This window comes from Aedes aegypti, chromosome 3 (genome assembly GCF_002204515.2).
Source record: "Aedes aegypti strain LVP_AGWG chromosome 3, AaegL5.0 Primary Assembly, whole genome shotgun sequence".
Lineage (NCBI taxonomy): Eukaryota > Metazoa > Arthropoda > Insecta > Diptera > Culicidae > Aedes > Aedes aegypti.
The window spans coordinates 22,925,921-22,947,870 of NC_035109.1; the positions used below are offsets into that span (position 1 = coordinate 22,925,921).

The 21,950-nt window shown below is 45.7% G+C and overlaps 1 protein-coding gene across 2 annotated transcripts in view; it reads left to right on the forward strand.

The window, feature by feature from the left end:
* LOC5572241 (histone-lysine N-methyltransferase ash1) overlaps positions 1-21,950 on the forward strand; it is a 53,019-nt gene that overhangs the window by 29,933 nt on the left and 1,136 nt on the right. Inside the window, exons 4-8 of one of the 2 annotated variants that reach the window (XM_021851534.1) lie at positions 9,798-10,221; positions 10,278-16,605; positions 16,668-17,794; positions 17,860-18,018; positions 21,803-21,850. In XM_021851534.1, coding sequence (XP_021707226.1) covers positions 9,798-10,221; positions 10,278-16,605; positions 16,668-17,794; positions 17,860-18,018; positions 21,803-21,850 — 8,086 coding nt within the window. The remainder of the gene's footprint in view (positions 1-9,797; positions 10,222-10,277; positions 16,606-16,667; positions 17,795-17,859; positions 18,019-21,802; positions 21,851-21,950) is intronic. The other variant, XM_021851535.1, reaches the window with a different exon arrangement.

The following is a 21,950-nucleotide window of genomic DNA, read 5'->3' on the forward strand; positions in this document are numbered from 1 at the left end:
TTCTTGCAGGGTTTTCTGGCGGTAACAAAATCCATTCACTCCAGAGCACACTAACCGAATTCTCAGAGGTATTCCAAAAAGAATTGCTCGAAAATTTTCTAAAAGAACCTCTTAAGAAAAAAATTGGAGGAATTTAATTAATTATGATTCGTGGTTTTCGGCTAACCAGTCGAGTGGAAGTTTAACAACTACCGAAAAGCTAAACATTACATATACTTTGAAATTGAATTAAATGGTCAAATTTATATGAAGTTTTGCGCAAAAGTTACACTACCTAAAAAAATAATGCACTCTCGGGCTAGGCATTGGCGTTGTGTTTGGATGGGCATCTAATTCTTCCGAAAGAGGTGCATTTTGCGTAAAAGGACCACGTGATTATTGAGCTTAAATCGAATTCAGATTAACTTCTGCGTCCACGAGTCCTCTCATGGCGTAGGGGTAACGCACCCTAACAAGAGATCAGGAAGTCGTGAGTTCGATTCTCACCGAGAAGACGTGTAATTTTTTCGCAAAACTTCACATCAATTTGTCCATTTAATTCAATAGACCATTTACGTGATTTTTTTTTTATTGGGTTATATGCTTTCTGTCAATTTACTGAACAAACTTTCCTAAGGAACCGATATGTTTTGGAGCCTTTAACTAAAACTTGCGGCACGTTAGTTCACCCCTCGGTCCCCTACAATTTGTTTCACCTCAAAAAAAAATGCAGACCCCTTTTTCCCCTATGGTTTTGCCACCACGTCGTGGTGAATTTAAAATCAGCTGGCATGACCAGATGATTTTTGTGTATGTTTTCATTCATCATAATGGGCTCTGCTGGTTTCGATCCCTCCTTCCTTCACGGTTCCTGAAGTCTCCGTAATCACCGCGGAAACCACCTTCAACGCTTCGGTCGGTTATGACCGCACCCGGCGAACACTACACGGTTCTGTAACGCAAGGATTGTAGTCGACAGATGCCTGATCTCTCTGTTTTGTGCCGACGAGGATTGAATAAGCCGGAAGATTCCCGCCTAGAGGCAGCAACAGCCGCTCAAAATTTCCTTGCGCGGCTGTCGCTGCCTCAAGGCAGACATCTTCCGGATCAACAGCCAACAGATAGATTTAGGCATTTGTCGGCATGAATAGTAAAAAATAGCCTCTAATAGAACTGGCGGTAACGTAATTGTTGGGTGGATGAGAGATTTGTTGTTAGGGGGTGATTTTGAATTTTGAATCTGTTGAGGAAAATATATTTTTCTAAAGGAAGACCTGAATCAGGTTGGGGTTGAAACTGTGATTCAGAACGGGTTGCGCAAGGTTCAACCTAAATCAAAAACGTTTGTTTGAGTAATTTCAGGTTAGTTTCTTTGGCGCTCCTGTTTGGGGCCCCTTGACCCAACGTTGCCAACCTTCCAGATTTGTCTGGAATATTTCAGATTTTTGATGCTCCATTTTACAAAAATCTGGAAGATCTAGATAAAATTTGATTTGTATTTGTAAGGTTTTGTAAATAATTTGTAAGGTTCTTCATATAAGACATAAGCGATTCAGATTTTTTCAGACAAATTTTCAAAAACTTTCAGATTTTTGATAAATTGACTTGGCATCCCTGCCCTGACCGGAATCACGGTCAGTGTGAGCGCGCACCTGATTTGACGTTTCCAAATGTAAACAAGCATCCCAATGCAGTGGTGGAATCGGAAAACTGTTGCAAAATCACCACGCTGATACCCATAGGGTTGAACAAACTGTGCCGCATCTCGAATTATTTTTCAAAATGTGGTGAGTATCCATGTTTTCGAAAATTTGTGAGAAAATCCGGAGTGCATATAAACAAAATCTGAAAGTGTCAATATTCATTAAATATGATTGTCTTTCGAAGAGAAATACAAAAAAAAACTGGGGGTTAGATCTGACGGAAATGGTCTATTGCAAAATATATATAATGTTAAGCTTTACGGTAGTCTTCAAGGAAGAAAACTAGGTATATTCCAGAAAAAAATCAGTGTACTAGCTCCTGGTGCATTTATTGCAAGATATCTATATAAATAAAAATGGAGTGGTGTTTGTATGTCACGAAATGGCTTGAGAACGGGACAACCGATTTGCACAATTCTTTCACTGTTGTTTTCTTGAAGGGTTCCGACGTGTTCGTGTGATGGAAAAGTTTAGGGAAGTTTTCGGAAAATTGGTAAAACGGGAGAGTACTAATAAGTCATTTTGTATGGCAGGTCCCATGACATGTTTCAACAGCCTACTTGATGGCAAGACGAAGTTTGCCGGGACCACTAGTCCTGAAATAAACCCATGGGTTCGAGTCTGCCAGTCGAGGATCTTTTCGTAGAAGAGAATTTCTCGACTTCCCAGGGCATAAAGTATCTTTGTACTTGGCATATTGATAATTGCACGAATTTTTAGATTCTAATGAAGTTTTTCATTTACTAGATACAATTTACACACTCACTAACATCAGCAGGCGTATGCTCTAAAAGCTATGACGTTTCAAAATTATTTAAAGCTGCTAGATTAATTGCAACGAAACTTGTTTATTTTCACGCTGTGTTGTGGATAAGAACAAACATTTGCACATAATTGTATAATTCCTGAAATGGCAAAATTTACCGGAACCATAAAACAACCATTGCCAACTAGATCTCAAGCTATCAACAAAATGTTTTTTTTTTCACGGAAGGAGTATGCCCGGGATGCGAAAAAATTCGGCACGGAGAAACGATCCTGGAAGGATTATCGTGGAAAGTTCTTGAGAGAAGGGCAATCCAGATACGTTTGGATGACATCTTACGGTTCTGTAATGAATTGGAGCTATTCTCGATGAGGTCAGTTTTGATAATCGAGCAATGTTAAGGACCCGAGGTTACGGAGTGCGCGGCAAAAGACTTATCTGCCGGGGAGAATTTACTCGGAAGCCAAGAATTTCTCTGTTATGCTTCATTGGGCAGAACGGAATGGAAGAAGTCTTTTGCACAGATGGAACATTCAACAGAACCAAATTTTTTGAATGCTTCGTAAAGTTTGCGAACGCTGGAGAAGTTGAAAAGTACCCTGGTCAACATTCTATCTGGATTCTTGATGGTGCTTGCATACATTGCGACGCCATGATAATTTACTATCTTCGTTCCCTTGGAATTATACCTATTTTTCTTCCGGCCTATTGTCCTTTCTTTAAACCGATAGAAATTGTTTTTGGACTTATTAAACAGCATATGAAACGAGATATGCAGTTACTTGTAGCTGAAGTTATGGAGCAATACTCAAAATACCCGATGGAAAACTTGTTGAAGAAATGCGGCTACATCAGAGGAGGTCGATTTGATCCTGCACTGGTGTAAAAATTCATCCACCGTATTGCCAGCTACACCCCACTTACCGACTTCTTTTCCCGACGAATGACCCTTGAAATCGCGAACAGAAACTAACAGCCAGCAGCCGTAAAGTCCATCCGGAAGTTTTTCCCTAGAGAACCCATTGGTGGCTGGAACCAAAACGTTGGGATCAGCAACATCGTCTTCTGAATCGGATCCGGTTCTCGCTTCAAGATGCAGGTCGTACTCGAAGAGCGGATCGGCATTCCCACTGGCGGAGGAACTTCCGGCAACTTGGTCTGCATCGTTGTTCATGTCCATCGGTTCCCTCAAGTACTCAACGTTCAGAAACGAACTGAACTCGTCATCTGGAGGTGTGAATTCTGCACCAGGCATTGGAGCGTTTATGCGGCGGCGTTTCTGGCAATGTTCGGACTGCATAGCGAAATTCGATGATGTTGGCCAGAGCGTAAAGAGTAATGAGAGTCTAACATCACTGTTGCTGACTAAAACACATTGGATTTCGAACAAAATACTTACCAGAGATGAGTGTTGAGGACAAATCACCTGATGTTCGATGGAAATCCCGATTTATGCACAATTTTTGCAAGAAAAAATGTTTTATGGTGATATGGTTCGCACCTGGGAGGGAGGCACCGATACTACACACGAAATATGACACAAAGTTATTTCGAACTGCAAGAAAACTCCAGCTTGCCAACGACAATCAAGGCAGACTTGATGAAAATCGCTAGTTTTCATTTGTTGTGTTCCTTCGATCGTTCTGGACAAACATGGAAAAAGGGCCAAAGCTTTCTATTCATTTCATTTTCGTTTTTATTGTAAAAAGTAAAATGATGCTTTTAAAATGCTTTATATTCAGTCAGAACAAAAGTTTCTATTGTGACATTACTTTTGAATAAGCATGAATAGCTTTTCAATAGATTTTTTGTCACATTTGATAAAATGCAAAAATATGTTTTAATCAATTACGCGCTTTTATCATGTTAGTCCATTGTTTTAGATCTGGGCTCACAGTGACAGTTCGTGACAGCAGAATCTCGGCTCACCTTGACGTACATAAATTTCGTATCGGTTTCTCCCTCCCAGGTTCGCACAAATGATAAACAAAACAAAAACAAAAAAATGGTAGCGAAGCAGCTGTCAAACTGTAATGCGGGTGTGTGTGTGAGGTGTGAAAATGTGCACTGTGCAAAAAATTGTTGCACAGTAGTCTAATGAGGTGCAAAATGCTCAATAAGCCATTTTACGAGACGTTTCGGAACAGCTGATCGCCGGAATGGTGTCAATTGACAGGAGACCTGGGATTAAATCCAGCGTGATTTTGAACAACGCCTCATCTTACTAAACGAGGACATGGAGAAAATGGTAAAAAAGAGATCTAAAAATGTTCGTTACTGCAACATTACACCTAGATATTGTATAAGCTATCTCTTTCTCACCTATATTTCACATAAAAAGGCATGTTTGTGATCAGAAATATTTTAATATTTTTTCTCCATTTATGTTTTTGCCTGTATGTAAAGCTACGCTAGAAATGCGCACAGTCATCAGCCATCATCATCGCGAAAACTGACGTCGATGATTGAAAAGTCCCACACTGATAAAAATCCACACGCTCGATCTGTGTGTTTAAAATTATGGATCGATTCATGAACGTCCATATCGATTTGCTATGATTTTCTTGCAAACTTCGTGTGTGTTACACATTAAATTCCTGTGTTTTGCTTCATGGATTGATTCATCAACCGGCAACAGGGATTCCATATTTTTTCCACATAAGTTCCCGAAGCTTTCTCTTCAGATTCGTATGTGTCAACCTATGGACGCATAGATCATCACTCCAACACGGATTCAGTGTGTTTTGCTTATGGTTATCTTGTGTCATAATCATCATGTTCAAGTTGGTCGATTCATTGATTTGCGCAATGAGATTGTTATGATGAAATCCATGAGCTATGCTATCGATTTCCATGTTCAAAGCTTCTAAATTGTTTGTGATCAACCCCTGGGATGCATAGTGAACTGAGTTGCGGTTGGACCTCGTGTCGAACGACAGTCATCATCATGCTTCCAAAGAGAAGAAGCAAATTTTGAAGCTGAAAGTGTTAGATGAAAATTTGTGAATTCGATTTTTCTTTTATTAGTGAAGTTGACCGATGTACGAGAGTTCTACCTTTCTATAAGAAAACATTGATTATAATGTATAGTTTAGTAGAAAAATCGGATTCCACTAACAGATTTTCCTGGCTTTCAGTTTCGAAAAAAATGGAATATGCTTATCCCTGGCTTCCCAAATTATGGATTTGCGGCGCCCCGCTTGTTGCTGGCTCACGGGTTTGAAAAAAAAATCAAGAGAGCTTGCGACAAGCAGAGGAGCCTCAGATCCATATTTTGGGGAGCAAAAGTTTTTCTACCAAATTTCTTCTTTCAGTCCCTTGAAATTTATGTTCTATCACACATGACTATCTAAAGCTACTACATTTAGAATTCAATAAGCAAATCAGTTGGTTTTCATGATTTAATATTTGGAAATTCATGTTTGTTTCACATGACAACCTAATGTTGATACACATGTTATCATACCGTGAAATCAATGATGAAATCCATATGGCTACCACACTCAAATCATGTGGTTTTCCTCATTGCGCAAATCTATAAGTAAAACACACGACCTTGACGTGTAGATTTTTCTCAGTGCAGGTATCCTGTCATTTGACCAGCTTCGTAAAATGGCTCATACAATATTCAAATGCAGAAGTGGTCAACTGGTAAAGAAAGCTTCCAGTTAATAACTGAGGAAGAACTCATTAGAACGATAAGCTGAGAAGCAGACATTGTGATAAATATAACGTAACGCCAGAAAGAAGATGTTTATAGTGTCTGAGTGTTTTAAAAATAGGTTCATTTGAGTACTTACGTCAAAAAAGAAACCGAAAAGGAATTAAATATATAACAAGCAGGAATCCAGAGATAAGAGTTTTCATAAAGATTTTGTCGAACGTTCCTCTAAGGATTTCTCTGAGGGTTTTTTTTTAATTACGGCAAACATTACTCGTGACAATACGCGATCTTTTCAGTGCATCAAAACACCTGAACAACACAATAACAGAAATAACAGTTAGGGTAGGTGTACCAGTTATGGACATAGTGGTTCCTTATTTCGACATACGGGGTTTGTTGAATGTTTTTACACTTTGAAAGATTTTCTGTGCAGTAGTAGTAAGATTTAATATGTATCTTGATGTTTAAACATTCAAAAAGATTTAAAATGTGATAGCTTTTAAAATTTCCCGTATGGCCAAATAGGGAACCACACTGGCCATAACTGGTACACTTCCCCTATAACAGATACAACATAATTAACAGAAACAGCATAAATAAAAGATACAACAGTAATAGCAAGAATATATTACAGAAATTAAAGAAATAACAGATGAAACAGAAAAAAACACATATAATATACATATAACAGAAATACAGTCAACTCTCCCTTACCCGATATTCAGTATCTCGATATCGAGTTAGAGAACTATAGTAAAAGTTGGTTTACATGGCTACCTCGATAGGGGTGACCCATTTCGCATAAAGATGATTCGCATAATGGACGTTTCGCATAATGAACGTTTCGCATAAAGCAGTATCATATAAAAACAGGTAGGATTTAAGAGAAGGCATATAATTCTGATTATGCCAAACATCCTTATACGAAACGTCTTTATGCGAAATGTCCCACCCCCTCCTCGATGGCCCCTTGGATCGCAATAGACCATTTCCGTGAAAATTTTTTATTGGGTTATATGCTTTCTGTCAATTTACTGAACTGAAATGTGTTTTGGAGCCTTTAAGGCGAAGTAGGCCGTCATTGAAATTTGTACGCGTAGTTGATGATTGTTGCTAATTCATCTCACGATTTCGAATCAAAGAAAATCAATTAGTTTTGCACTGACACAGCTGAAAAAGTATCAGCATACTTTATGCATGTTAACGCGTACAGTGATACTTTTTTCAAATCAATATAAACTATCAAGATTGAGTTTTATCACTTTTAAATGCATGCTGAAAAGTCATCATTGTTGCCAAAACGAATGACGGGCTACTTAGCCTTAACTTAAACAATGAAAAACTTGCGGCACTTTAGTTCACCCCTCGGTCCCCTACAATTTGTTTCGCCTCGAGAAAATCCCCTTTTTCCCTATGGGTTTGCCACCACGTTGTGGTGAATTTATGATCAGCTGGCATGACTAGTTAAAATGATACATAAAGCGCTCGCATTGCCATAATCGTTCCACCTTTCATAAGGCAAAATGTATGAATTTCGATCGTCCAGTTCGCTGCGTGTTGTAACCGTTTGGTTACAAATTGTTGATTTTTGTTTTGTATTTGTTGATGTTTGTTGGACCCTTCACGTTTCTTGTGCAAAAACAGAAGGAAAATACCACAGGAGTGATAGGGTTAAGTACCGCTGTAAATGTCTTCGTCCTTCGTGTTTGCTACCAATTATTGATCATGGCGATGATTCATGAGAAGCGAGATGACATGCTAAAAAGATGTACTTTGTTGAAAGTGGGAAATCTTTAAAAGAACGGTCATTGCCCGAATCCGGCCTCTTTTAATATCAGGCGTAATTTACCCTGCAGTGTACTCGTGAAAGTTCTTTAATTCCCCATGTGTCCATTAGGACCTCTTGTTCTTGTTTCGCCATTGTTTCCGTCTAGCACACGGCTCGGCTCGTGAAGCCATTAGGCTTCCGGGCCTAAAAGTTAAGGATCCTGTCCTCTAGTAGGACCAATATCTCGGGGCCGGAGTCCCTAAACGTCAAGGAGTTCCCCCTCTCGGCCGTCCAAGGTGGCCATGCCACGGCCGGCCGATTGCGCCTAAGAGGGAAAACGCCTGTGAACCCCACCGTCCAGCAACACCAAAGAACCCGTCCGTACATCCGCCCGCTTCGTCATTCCGACGAGGGTTCCGGCCGCACAGCAGGATTGGTGTCGCTGTGTCGGCCATTCGTCCACGCAACATCAAAAGACAGCGGTATGTACCGGTACCAACGATAAGAATAGGTCACACTTAACAAATTTACACTAAATTGCAAAATACAGAACAACAAGCACACGACACAAATAGGAATTTTAATAAAAATGCATTAGAAACATTAAAGTTTCCGTGAGTTAGTTTTTGCATTCGCGAAAAACCCTTGATTACCCAGTAGCTAGCCGACCCTGGGATTGCCGGAGAGTCTCTTGTGCCTGAGTTGGCCTGGCACTGTATATTTTCCCGCTCAGTTTCAGTGTAGATATTAAGGAGTTGGATGATAGGGAAGGAAATGGTCTAGGATTCACTATAAGCGAGTGAAACGACCGGATGTAAACGTTGCTAAGAAATTTATTGTTACTCCGTGCGCGTGGTTTCCAGGGATGAGACACACGTATTTCCACTGTGTGTCATAGCTAACTTTGCTCCATTGCTCACTCTCTGAAACGAGAAAACAAATTGACCCTACACAAATCTACTCTCTGAAATAGCTCAAGTTTCATTGGAATTAAGTACTTGAATTGGAACAAACAGGAAACATTGTAGGCATTTAGCCAGAAACACTCCATTAATTTCTTGTAAGATTTCTGAAGCGATTGCTCTAATGATATCTAGAGGAATTTCTGCGAATATTTCAATCAAGAAATTCCTTTCCTTCACTACACTGATTACTTCACAAATTCTTTTAGAAACTCTTTTCAAGAAGATCTTCAAAGTATGTCTTTCATACATTTTTAGAGCAATTCTCCTAAATTCTCATCTTTTTTCTTGGAATTTCTTTGCAAGACTACTTGGAGGAATGCTTCGAAAAATTTCGGTAAAAACCTCTGAGAAATCCTAGTAAAAATCCTTGGAAGGTAGTGTCGTTCAATGTGGTTACATTTCATCAAAAGTCAGGACAATCATACATTGTGCATGATGCCTTTGAGAGTGTTTGAAAACCTGACTGAACCCATGTGTCCTACACACATGTGTTTTACTAACCAGAAAACTAAAAATATCATGCAATCATCGAGTGGAAATTATTTCATCTTAGGACGATTGCACAACAATGTAAAACGACCAACAAACCGATGTCATAAGCAAAATACGCCATGAATTCAATACGTCATTTCTCAACTGTAACCACTAGAAGTCAATCAACAAATTAGCGATCGATTTGAACCCTCCGATCCACATATTTCACATGGATGGCTGAAAGTTGTCATTCGTCCAAAAAGGCAGCGAAACGTTAATTAATTAATGAAGTGCGGTATGCCAAATATGTGTTACTGCGAAGATTCCACGCAGTCAACTGCCCACGTTATGCTAATGACTTTCAACATAATGAAGTGGCGATAATTGCTATTCCCTTTCATTGTTCAGTAAAGTCCCAAAACTACCGCAGTCGGAAAGCCCTTTTACTACGAAATTCGATTTGCTTTTATCGTTCCAGCTCGGACAGCGCCGGTTTGCGAATGAAAATTGCAATCCCCCGCAGCAATCAATCGAACTCGACAGCGACACCGTCTCCATCTGGTGGCCGGCCAAGTTCTTCCGCCAGTGATGTATTGAACCGCGTCGCATCGGCCAGCGTTACAACCCCCGGTACCGTTTCGGGAAGTCCGGTGCCTGTGGCAACCCCTGCGAGTGAGAGCGGCAAATCCAGCCAACAGGTGGAGACACCGTCGCCGTCGAAGGGCAAGGACCGGAAGGCCAGCAAGAGCGAATCCAGTTCGGAGACGTCGTCGTATTTCTCGAACCTGAGCGATACCGACACCGATAGCAGCAGTTCGGATAACCACAACAGCGGTGGTAAGCGCGGTAACAGCTCTTCGGGAAGTGGCCAGAAGAAGCAGAAGTTCATCAAGCGGAAGAAGGTGAGTTGGATGGGATAGGTGGAACTTGGGATGTCACTAAAGGTTATTTGTTTCAGAACAACCGAAGCGTGTCGACTAGCACGAGTAGCGATGGAAGCAACGAGTCGAGCGATTCAGATTCCAGCAGTGATGACAACGCGGACGACAGCAAGGATCAAAGCCAGGAGTCACGGATACCTGTCGGGAGCGCTTCAACGCCGTTGTCTACTTCAACACCGGCGAAATCACCTCCGTCGGCGTCTACGCCGGTTCCGACGGTGCCACCATCCAGGGTGAACCCAGATGCGGACGTGGGTTCGTCCTCTGATAACGAACTTCCGGCCTTGGTCAATGCAGCAATCATGCGCGTCGCCGAGAGTGGATCGGACAACGATAGCGTACGTGGAACGCCATCGGCCATTCCGCAGTACACTTCCAGTCTGCTACAGGAGTTCGTTGCCCGTACGGCAATGCTCGGAAGCGTTGGAAGCTCATCGGAGGGGGGAGCAACGACCAATCAGTCAAATGCTCACCACAAAATTAAGACTGAATCTCCGCTGCCAAGCGCTGGCGCTAATACGGCGGCATCCGGTAGCAGTACCGTCAACGGCGTACCTTCAAAAGCGGCAGTTATAATGCCGATCAAACGACGAGGTCGTCCACCTAAAGCTGCTGTGAACCCAGTTGCCGCCGCAGCAGCTACAACGTCAACGGCAAAGGCAAATACTCCAACAGTTAGTGAATCTCCAGACTCGGGAATCCTGTCTACGCATAGCTCAACTGGCTCGCCTAAAACGGAGAAGAAAGCTTTGACGTCTATGATTCAGAAGAAGCGACCTGAGCCCGAGCCAAGTAGCAGCGGGACGAGTAGTAAACCTCCACCCTCGGCACCACTCACCAAGTACACCCTCTCAAGCCTGGATCGCAATACGTATGCTACGGAGAGGGTACTGTATCCACCGAGGGGCAAAAAGAAGGCTGGGCGACCTCCGAAAGATAAGCAACCTCAGGCAGTTCAACCACCGCCGCCCGTCGAAGACAATCTCGATCCACTGTGGAAGAAGATCGACATCAGCAAAAAGTTCCACGAGCCTCGACTGAGTGGCTACAAAAGCGACGGTGGACATTCGACCATCTGCTGCAGCAAAAGGCTTGCCTCCCAAAGCGGCTACATCAGTGACTACGGCGGAGGAAGCAGTCATCGAAGAAACCGCCTCTCCGGGTACAAATCCGACTGCAGCACAAAATCCCGGAAGAGCTGCGGCTACAAGAGTGATTACAGTGTTAAAGCGAAGAGCTGCGGATACCGCAGTGACTGCAGTACGAGGCATCGAAAGCAAGTTCGACGGAAACGGCGAAAGAAGCTGGCTCCGAACAACAACAACCTGAACAACAAGAACTTCAACCAGAGTAGTAAATCTTCGAGCGTTAGCGAACAGGACATCCTACAACTGGCGGGGCTAACCCTTGGCAGCACAAGCGAGGAAAGCAGCAGTAGTCAGGAGTCGCTATCGTCGATCAACACCACAACCCCTTTTAGCAAGGCCTTACGAATATCTCAGGACACGCTTACCGCCAGCAAAAGCACCATTCCATCACTCCTCACCCCAAAGAACCGTGTCAACGCACTCCTCCCCATCAACAACTTCCGAGGGATATTCTCGTCCATCAGCAAGTTCGGCAATCTCGACACGTTCGGTTCCAGCATTGGCCCGAAGAACACCTTCGCTACCTTCTTGAGAAACAATCGTAACAAAGACGGTAAAGACAACGGTAAGGTCACGGTCAAAAAGCTTCCACTCTCCAAAGCGAACGTTATCAAAAACTCCGAAGAGTGCAGCAAGCGGTTCCAGCGATCCACCAGCCAAGATCTCCTCACCAGAATTACGAACGCAGATATCCCGAAACCTTCGCCAGCTAAATCCGTCTGTTCGAAGCGCAGCCGACGGAAGAGCTGCCACAGCGATAAGTTGGATAGTGTCTCGGTGAAGAGTTGCGGAACGATTCGGCAACGACGACTCAGTACGATGAGTCGTTGCAGCAGTCGGTCAGCCGGCTCGAGGCATCCCTGGAAGAAGAAAAAACGGAAGAGGTTGCGGTCGAATTCCGTTGCAGGGAAGTCGTCGGCAGACATCAAGATTGGTGTGGAGATCGAGCGGTTGAGCGAATCGTTCGGAAGTCAATGTCGAATCAATGTGAAGGACGGAGTGCTGGGGATCGGAGCGGCTGCTTTAGCGGGAGCTGCTGCGAAGAATCAGCAAAAGGGAAGGTCGATGAAGAAACGAAAGGCTTCGGAGCATGTGGAGTCACCTTCAACGACTGCGGCCGGCACAAAGCGAAGGAACAAGAAATCAGTTCCCACGCAAAGTCCCGATGATCACAAACTGCCGCTGAAGAAGCGTCACTACTTGCTGAGTGAACAGACGGCGAAGGGAAATGATAGCGGAGCAGAACGGGAGGACACTAGAAGCCACACGGTGGTCAATCCTTGCGCCACAATCGGTGGTCGAGTGGCGATAGCCGCTGCTGCTGCCACAGCGTCGACTTTAACACATGTAAGAGATCCAACGAAGGCAGTGACGCCTAAGAAGCGACATCTGCTGAAGTCTCCAGAACCCGTAGTGCCGGAAGAGATAGTTCAAATCAAGTCCAGCGATTCACCGTTGACGGTCGATCCAAAGACTGCGGAGGGTGCGGCAACAGAGGCTACCGTTGGCAACAAAAAGCACGACGCCATCACCCGCAAGAAAAACCGCTTGGAAGGATTGGTATCGAAGATCCAACCTACCGCAACGGTAACAGCAATACTGGCAGACAACAACATTCTAGCTGCGGCAAGTCATCGTGCAACGCCACCCTCCCGTCCATCTGTGATCCACTCATCAACTTCCGTACCGGCAACGACCGCTTCTTCCGCGGCTTCGTCTTCCAATGCAAATGCACCTCCACCGGGAGTTTTCGAACCGACAGTTGACCTTGAGCTTTCGATTCCCGCTTCCATTCCGTCGCTGATCGCCAAGGTCGAACTGTTGGATTCGCCTCGTCTCAAAGATAACATCGCCAAAACGGAAGGTGAAGACACCGGAAAGAAAAACTCCGAGAAGGTCATCGAGAAGCTGCTCACCAAGACTGGAGCACATCTGCTGTTGAAGAAGAAACGGAAGAAGCCCAACCGAACTGGGTTTCCAACTGTCAAGCGGAAGAAGAAGCGCTTCGTGGAGGACAAACCCGCTGAGGAGGAAAACAAACCTGAGGTGGGTCCGGAGTTGTTTGATTCGTCTAATCTGACGAAGCACGTGCCGTCGGAAGCAGAGAAAGCCACAACGAAGCCTGGTTCGCAGAAGGAAACAGCAAAGAACTGCGATCGAGTACCGAAAGAGGGTGAACCGACGGATAGTTTTATCGAACGGAACACCAGGCCACGCCTGTCGGTGGTTAGTTTGGAACGTCTTCAAGGTAAGATTCCGATGAGCGGTAGGGAGGTGGTCAGTCCAACAACTCCTCCGGCAACTGGAGCTGGCAGGGGGAGAAAATCGGCGGCTGTTGCTACAACTGTGACGCCTGCCGTAGCGGAAGTGCCTCCTGCTCCGTCAACGTCGACGACGACTACGTTACCGACGGAGCGCAGACAATTGCGTGAGAAATCCAAGGACAAGTCGGAGCCTGAAAAGAAGGAGGAGCCAAAGTCGAAAGAGGAGCCCAAAGCAAAGGAGAAGAAGCTTCGACAAGAACCGATTCCTCAGGTGAAGATCAGCAGAAAAGAGGTTATGGAAAAAATAGTTAAGAGTAAGGAGAAACCGCCAGAACCGATACTGCCACCGGACGTTCCCAAGCAAGCAGAAAAACCAACCAAGAATCTTTTGGAAAAGGAAAACAAAAAGCAAGTGGTTCCTCCGGTTAAGAAGAGCAAGCCTCCCGTAGAGGAAGTTCCTCTGCCAATACCTATACCGATACCGACGCCTGCTCTTCCAATTCGTCGAACTCGTAGCAACTCCATTGCGCTTGATCCTTCCGAGCTTCTCAAGAAAACTGTCTCGCAAGAGAAGGAAATCGTACTAAAGAACGCCGTCATCAAGCTACAACCATGCACGATCAGCAACGAAGATTCTGATTCGCTGGATTCGATGCCATTGCTGAAACGGCTGCACTCCCGATCCTTATCGCGTCAGCAGCAATCTGCTACTCCTGAAACTGCACCCATTACATCCCCCAAGACTCCAACTCGACCAAGAGGTCGTCCACGAACGGCATCGCCAACGCCTGCCACCGAGACTCCCCCGATCCCGGTGACTCCCACACTCTCGGAACAGCTGAGTAAACTGCGTCGATCGCGGATGAGTGTTGTCGATACTACGAAGCGTCCTCCGGAGCCGGAGCTTCCTGAAACTCCCCGGGCTAAGGAAACTCGTTCGGCAGCGGCAAGAAAGTCCTTCTCGAAGGAAACTCCCGTTGTTGAACAGCCAACTCCGATCCATCAGTATGACATTCCACCGGTCAAGATCATCATTTCGAAAAAAGATCAGAAGGCCGTGGCAACAGCGGTGGCAGTTGAGAGAAAGCTGTCAAAGGAGAAGAGTCCCGTACCGTTGTTCATCGAAGAAATGTCCAAGGATAGACCCAAGTGTCGCAGTTCCAGCAGAATTGATGCAGTGGTTGACAAAATCCGTAAAGAACAGCAGAAGACTGCAGGATCGGTTGAAACTCTCGCAGCAACGATTCCCATACCTCCTCCACCGACGAAAATGAAGCGCGGGAAGAGTGACGAGTTGAAGGTGGAGCTGGAGAAGCCAGCCAAGAAGCAGAAGAAACTGGATGCATTGTCGATTGCCCAGGAAGTGGTTGTCCCTCTGGTGCCTGTGGATGTCCAGCAGTACGAGATGAGAGAATCCGAGACACAACTTGCCAGTATTCAGCCTGCTTCATCCACGGAAGATCTGGAGCACGATCCGCTGCCGGCCGAGGAAGGACCTCCGGATTACTTCCGCGACGAGACTCCTTCGCCTCCTGTGGATGGCAAGAACAAAAAGGTCCCTCGCAAGAAGTACATTGCAGCGGGTCTGTTTTCCGATTGCTACAAGGACGATGGCAAGACATCCGGACGCAATGGACCGAAAGTTCAACCGGAATCTTTGCTACCTCCTCCAGCGTACTGCGAACGATTCCTTCGACGAACGCAACGAGACTTCCAGCTTCCGTATGATCTGTGGTGGCTGCATGAGAATGGTAAGCTCACAGCCAGACATGCCATTGCCAGCTGGAACTATCGAAAGATCCGTACTAACGTGTACTACGACGTGAAGCCGAATCCGTCCACGGATCATCCGCAGTGTAACTGCAAGCCGGATAGCGGCTGCCAGGATGACTGTCTCAATCGGCTGGTGTTCGTAGAGTGCAGTCCGGAGAACTGCCCTTGCGGGGAACGGTGCAAGAATACGAAGATTCAGCGTCATGAGTACGCTCCGGGGTTGGAACGATTCATGACGGAGCAGAAGGGTTGGGGAATTCGATCCAAGGAGGGCGTAAGGAAAGGGTTGTTCATCATGGAATATCTGGGTGAGGTTGTGACGGAGAAGGAGTTCAAGGAGCGCATGCGGACGATCTACCTGAACGACACGCATCACTACTGCTTGAACCTGACCGGTGGACTGGTGATTGACGGGCACCGGATGGGAAGCGATTGCCGTTTTGTGAATCACTCCTGCGCACCGAACTGCGAAATGCAAAAATGGTCCGTCAATGGCCTGTTCCGGATGGCACTGTTTGCCTCGCGGGATATTCCGCCGTATGAAGAGTTGACGTATGATTACAACTTTTCGCTGTTTAACCCGACGGAAGGTCAACCATGCATGTGCGGTGCGGAACAATGCCGAGGGGTGATTGGTGGCAAGTCTCAGCGAGTGAAACCTCTTCCGGTGGCGTCGGAAGCGAAGAAACAGGAAACGACTGTTTCAACGTCGACTACGGCAGCCGCTCCGACGGAACATAGTCCACGAAGTGCAGCGCGCTCAAGGAAACGACAAGCGAAGAAGAATGCTCCGCTGACTCAACTGAACGGCCAGCCTCTGCCAAATTTTGTCCCGCCTACGGTGAAGGAGCGTGCGTTGATCGTTGAACATCACTGCTTCCTGATGCGCAATCTGAACAAGATTCGGAAGCTGAAGGATCGATCACCGGAGCACTTGGCGTCTGGACATTTGGGAAGTCCAGCAACGGGAGGACCGAATGCAGGACATGTGGCGCCAGGTGGAAAGCCATCACTTGCGTCACAGATATCCGCCCTGAGATGTCCGAGGAACATCCGAACACGTGGCCTGGCCTTTGTCGAGGACGATCCGGAGTTGGAGAAGGTCGCTCGTATTGCCGTAGCACTGAAGGAGATCTGCATCGAGATCGCTAGCTTGAAAGGTAAGAATCGGCAATGCTTCCATCTTGTAGAATATTGATCAAGTATTTATCATGTATTTCAGATGAACGTGGCCATTTGTACTTAAATCGCCTGACCCTTCCCTCGAAGAAGAAAGTCCCGCTGTACTACGAGAGAATCCCGCGTCCGATCGATCTGGCGCAAATTCAGAGCAACATTGATCAAGGGACGTACAAACAACCGAAAGCATTCGAAGAAGATCTGCTGATCATGTTAAGCAATGCGGTCAAATACTACGGTATCAGCTCTCCAGAGGGTGTGGCTTCCGAGAAGCTCAAGGAACACTACTACATCTGCAAGCAACGGCAGGTGGACAGGCTGATCGCGTACATCGGTGAACAGAACGAACTGTTGAAGGGTTTCATTCCGAAGTCGGAACCGGAGCCGGTTGTGCTGGTGAAGGGTCGTGGAAAGTTCAAGAAGCAAGAGCAAGCGGAAGACATCATCCGGTGCATTTGCGGATTGTTCAAGGACGAAGGACTGATGATTCAGTGCTCCAAGTGCTTAGTTTGGCAGCACATCGAGTGTACGAAGGCGGATCCGGCGGTGGAAAACTATCTGTGTGAGAAGTGCGAACCCCGCCAGGTGAACTACGAAATTCCGTTGAATGAGTTCACCGATGAAGGCTATCAGTATTACATTTCGTTGATGCGCGGTAACCTCCAGATTCGCCAGACTGATACGGTTTACGTATTGAGGGATATTCCGATGGCTCCGGATCCAAGTAACCCGAATGGGCCACCAAGGAAGCATACATACGAAACGATCGGGAAGGTGGACTACGCCGAGTGCGACATCTTCCGGGTGGAGAGTTTGTGGAAGGACAAGGAAGGTCGACGTTTCGTCTACGGTCATCACTATCTGAGGCCGCATGAGACGTACCACGAGCCAACGAGACGGTTCTATCCGAACGAAGTGATGCGCGTTCCGTTGTTCGAGGTGATACCGATTGAGCTGGTGATGGAACGTTGCTGGGTGTTGGATCCGACGACTTTCTGCAAAGGTCGTCCCGTGGATAGTTCCGAGCCGCACGTTTACATCTGCGAACTGAGGGTGGACAAAAGTGCTCGGCTGTTCTCCAAGATCTCCCGACACGCCCATCCGGTGTGCATGAAGTCCTACGCATTCCACAAGTTCGAGCAGAAACTGAAGATCTCCAAGACCTTTGCGGTATGTATTCTTGAGCATTCGTTAGAGTGGTCCTTCATTAACCATGATCGTTTCTTCCATTGCAGCCCCACGATCTGGGATCTCTAGCGCATCTGTTGGCTGCCAAGGACAACCGGAAGAAGAGCAAGAAAGACGACTCGGTATCGTCAGCTTCCGCCACGCCGACCAGCACCGGGACCAAGAAGATGACTCCAATCATTCAACTGCTACCGCCTCCACCGAAGGTAAGTCCAGGCTGAAGAGGGTCTACGGGTTCATCTGCTTCTCGCTCATCAATCGCTCGCTTATGCCACACGCACACACATGCATCCATTCTCGCTCGCTCAAACACAGACACAGAATTTCTGGGAACGACTTGGTGGGATTTCAAGGTAACACTACATTTGGATTTCGTCCAAGATTCCACTGGAAGCCTTTCAAACTTCCCAGAAGATGGCTTTCAAGCTTCCTAGTTAAATGCTTTCAAGCTTCCTGCTGGAAATCTTACAAGTACACCGCAGGAAGCCTTTCACGCTTCCTAGTTTTTCAGTAGAACTTCCCAGTAGATGGCTATTAAGCTTCCCAGTGCAAGCCTTCAATCTTTCCGCTTGAAGACATTCAATCTTACCGCTGGAACCCTTTCAATGTTGTCGCGGGATGCCTTTCAAGGTTCCCAGTAGCAGTCTTTCAAGCTTCCCACTGGAAACCTTTCAATATTCCTGCTGAAAGCTTTTCAAGCTTCCCACTGGAAGCTTTTCAAGCATCCCGTTGAAAGCCATTCAAGCTTCCCGCTAGAAGCCTATCAAGCTGCCTGCTTGAAATTTCTTTAAGCTTCCTGCTGGAAGCCTATCAAGCTGCCTGCTTGAAATTTCTTTAAGCTTCCTGCTGGAAGCCATTCAAGCTTGCCAGTAGATGGCTTCCAAGTTGCCTAGTGGAATCCTTTCAAGCTTCCTGCTGAAAACTTTATAAAGTCTCCGCTGGAAGCTTTTCAATCTTCTCGCTGGAAGCCTTCCGGGCTTTTTTTTGAAAGCCTTCTTGGCTTCTTCTGGTAGCCGTCTGGTTTTCTTCTGGAAGCCTTCTGGGATTCTTCTGGAAGTCTTTTGGGCTTCTGGAAGCCTTCCGGGCTTCTTCTGAAAGCCTTCCGGGTCTCTTCTGGAAGCCTTCTGGGCCTTTTCTGGAAGCCTTTTGGACTTCTTCTGGAAGCCTTTCGAACTTCTTATGGAAGCCTTCCGAGTTTGTTCTGTAAACCTTCTGCCTTCTTCTGGGGACTTTCTGGGCTTTTTCTGGAAGTTTCTGGGCATCTTCTGGAAGTTTTCTGGGTTTCTTCTGAAATTCTTTTGGAAGCCTTCCGGGCTTCTCCTGGAAGTTTGTCGAGCTTCTTCTGGAAGCCTTCTGGGCTTCATCTGAAGGCCATCCAGGCTTCATCAGGAAGCCTTCTAAACTTCAACTGGAAGCCTTCTGGGCATCTTCTGGAAGCTTTCTGGGCTTCCTCAGGAAGCCTTTTGGGCTCCTTCTGAATGCCTTCCAGAATGGCTTCTGGATGGCTTCTGGGCTTCTTCTGGAAGCCTTCTGGGCTTCTTTTGGAAGCCTTCTGTGCTACCTCAAGAAGCCTTTTGGGCTTTCTCTGGAAGCCTTCTGACCTTCTCCTTAGATTCTTCTGGAAGCTTTCTGGGCTTCTCCTGGAAGCCTTCTGGGCCTTTTCTAAGAGCCTTTCGGGCTCCTTCTGGATGCCTTCCGAGCTTCTTCTGGAAGCCTTCCGAGCTTCTTCTAGAAGCATCTGAGCTTTTTCTGGAAGCTTTCTGGGCTTCTTCTTGAAGCTTTTTGGGCTACTTCTGGAAGCTTTCTAAGCTTCCTCAGAAAGTCTTTTGGGTTTCATCATGAAGCCTTTTGGGCTTTCTCACGAAGCCTTCTGACCTTCTTCTGAAAATCTTCTGGAAGCCTTCCGAGCTTCTACTGGAAGTTTGTCGAGCTTCCTCTGGGCATCTTCTGGAAACCTTCTGGGCCTCTTCTGGAAGCCTTTCGGGCTTCTTCTGGTTGCCTTCGAGCTTGTTCTGGAAGCCTTCTGGTCTTCTTCTGGAAGCTTTCTGGACTTCTTTCAAAAGTTTTTAGGGCTTCCTCAGAAACCCTTTTGCGCTTTCTCTAGAAGCCTTCTGACCATCTTCTGAGATTCTTCTGACATCCTTTCGGGAATCTTCTGAAAGCTTTCCGGGCATCTTCTGGAAGCCTTCCGGGCATCTTTTGGAAGCTTTCTGGGCTTCTCCTGGAAGCCTTCTGGGATTCATATGGAAGCCTTCTAAAGTTCATCTAGAAGCCTTCTGAGCCTCTTCTAAACGCCTTCCGAGCTTCTTCTGGAAACCTTCTGGGCATATTATGGAAGCTTTCTGGGCTTCTTCTGGAAGCTTTCTGGTCTTACTCAGGAAGCCTTTCGGGCTTTCTCTGGAAGTCTTCTGACCTTCCACTGAGATTCTTCTGGAAGCCTTCTGCGACTTTTCTGGAAGTCTTTCGGGCTTCTTCTGAATGCCTTCCTAGCTTCTTCTGGAAGCCTTCCGAACTTCTTCTGAGATTCTTCTGGAAGCTTTCCGGGCTTCTTCTGAAAGCTTTCCGAGCTTCTTTCGGAAGCCATTCGGGCCTCTTCTAGCAGGCTTCCGGGATTCTTCAGCAAGCCTTCCGGTCTTCTTCTGGAATCCTCAGGAAGCCTTTTGGGCTTTCTCTAGAAGCCTTCTGACCATCTTCTGAGATCCTTCCGGGAGTCTTCTGAAAGCTTTCCGGGCATCTTTTGGAAGCTTTCTGGGCTTCTCCTGGAAACCTTCTGGGATTCATATGAAAGCCTCCTAAAGTTCATCTAGAAGCCTTTTGAGCCTTTTCTAAAAGCCTTTCGAACTTCTTCTGGAAGCCTTTCGATCTTCTTCTGTAAGCCTTCTGGGCTTATTACGGAAGTTTTTTGGGCTTCCTCAGAAAGCCTTTTGGACTTTCTCAGGAAGCCTTCTGACCTTCCTCTGAGATTCTTTTGGAAGCCTTCCGGTCTTCTTCTGGAATCCTTCCGGGCGTCTTTTGAGAGCCTTCTGAGCTTCTTCTAGAAGCCATCTAAGCTTCTTCTGAAATTTTTCTGGGAGCTTTTTGGGTTTCTTCTGGAATCTTTCTGGACTTCCTCAGGAAGCCTTATGGACTTTCTCAGGAAGCCTTTTGGAATTTTTCAGGAAGCCTTTTGGACTTTCTCAAGAAGCCTTCTGACCTTTTTCTGAGATTCTTCGGAAAGCTTTCTGGGCTTTATCTAGAAGTCTTCTGGGTTTCTTCTAGAAGTTTTTCGGGCTGCTTCTGAAAGCCTTTCGAGCTTCTTCTGCAAGCCTTCTGAGCTACTTCTGGAAGCCTTCAGGGCTTCTTCTTGAAGCCTTCTCGGCTTTTTCGGAAAGCCTTCTGGATTTCTTCTGGAAGCCTTCTGGGCTTCTTATGGCAGCTTTCTGGACTTCTTCAGGGATTTGTCTGTAAGTTCTCTAAGTTTCTAGTAGAAATCTTCCTGGCTTTTTCCTGAAGATTTCCTGGCATCTTCAGGAAAACTTCAAGGCTTTTTTGTATCGGACTTCTGTTTCAAATATTCAACCGAAAGTTTTCCTGGCTTATACTAATGACTTGTCTAGCTTCTATTGGAAGCCTACCAGTCTTCTGCTGTATTTTACCTTTGCTTAAAACTTCCTTGTTTCAATAATCATTCAAATCATTTCTGAACCAGAGCGCTTTCAGTCGATTAGACTTACTTATATGCATTTCAAAGGCTTATACACTAACATTTGATAATATTGGTCAAAAACATACTAGAATCGTAAACTACGGACATTGCACTCATAATCACCTCCCATCAAACCGCAAGCTTCAACAATCCGCTTAGTACTCATCCGGCACTCATCGAACGCGTTCACCAGAAACCTTTGTGATAACCGTGTTTTGGTGCTCAATGTTCTTTCTCATTCTTTTTCCCCCCGTTTTTTTGTATGTGAAAATCAAATCAAACTGTGTCTGTGTTCGTTTACAAAGCCTGACAGCCACAGCACCGATGGAGCGCTAGTACTACCTTCAACCGAGGTAATTGCAATGCTCCAAACCTTTCAGCATATCTTAGTCAGATCGATCCAAGCAACCTTGTATTCTCCTGTCGAATTTTCTCGTTCCCATGGCTAACCGA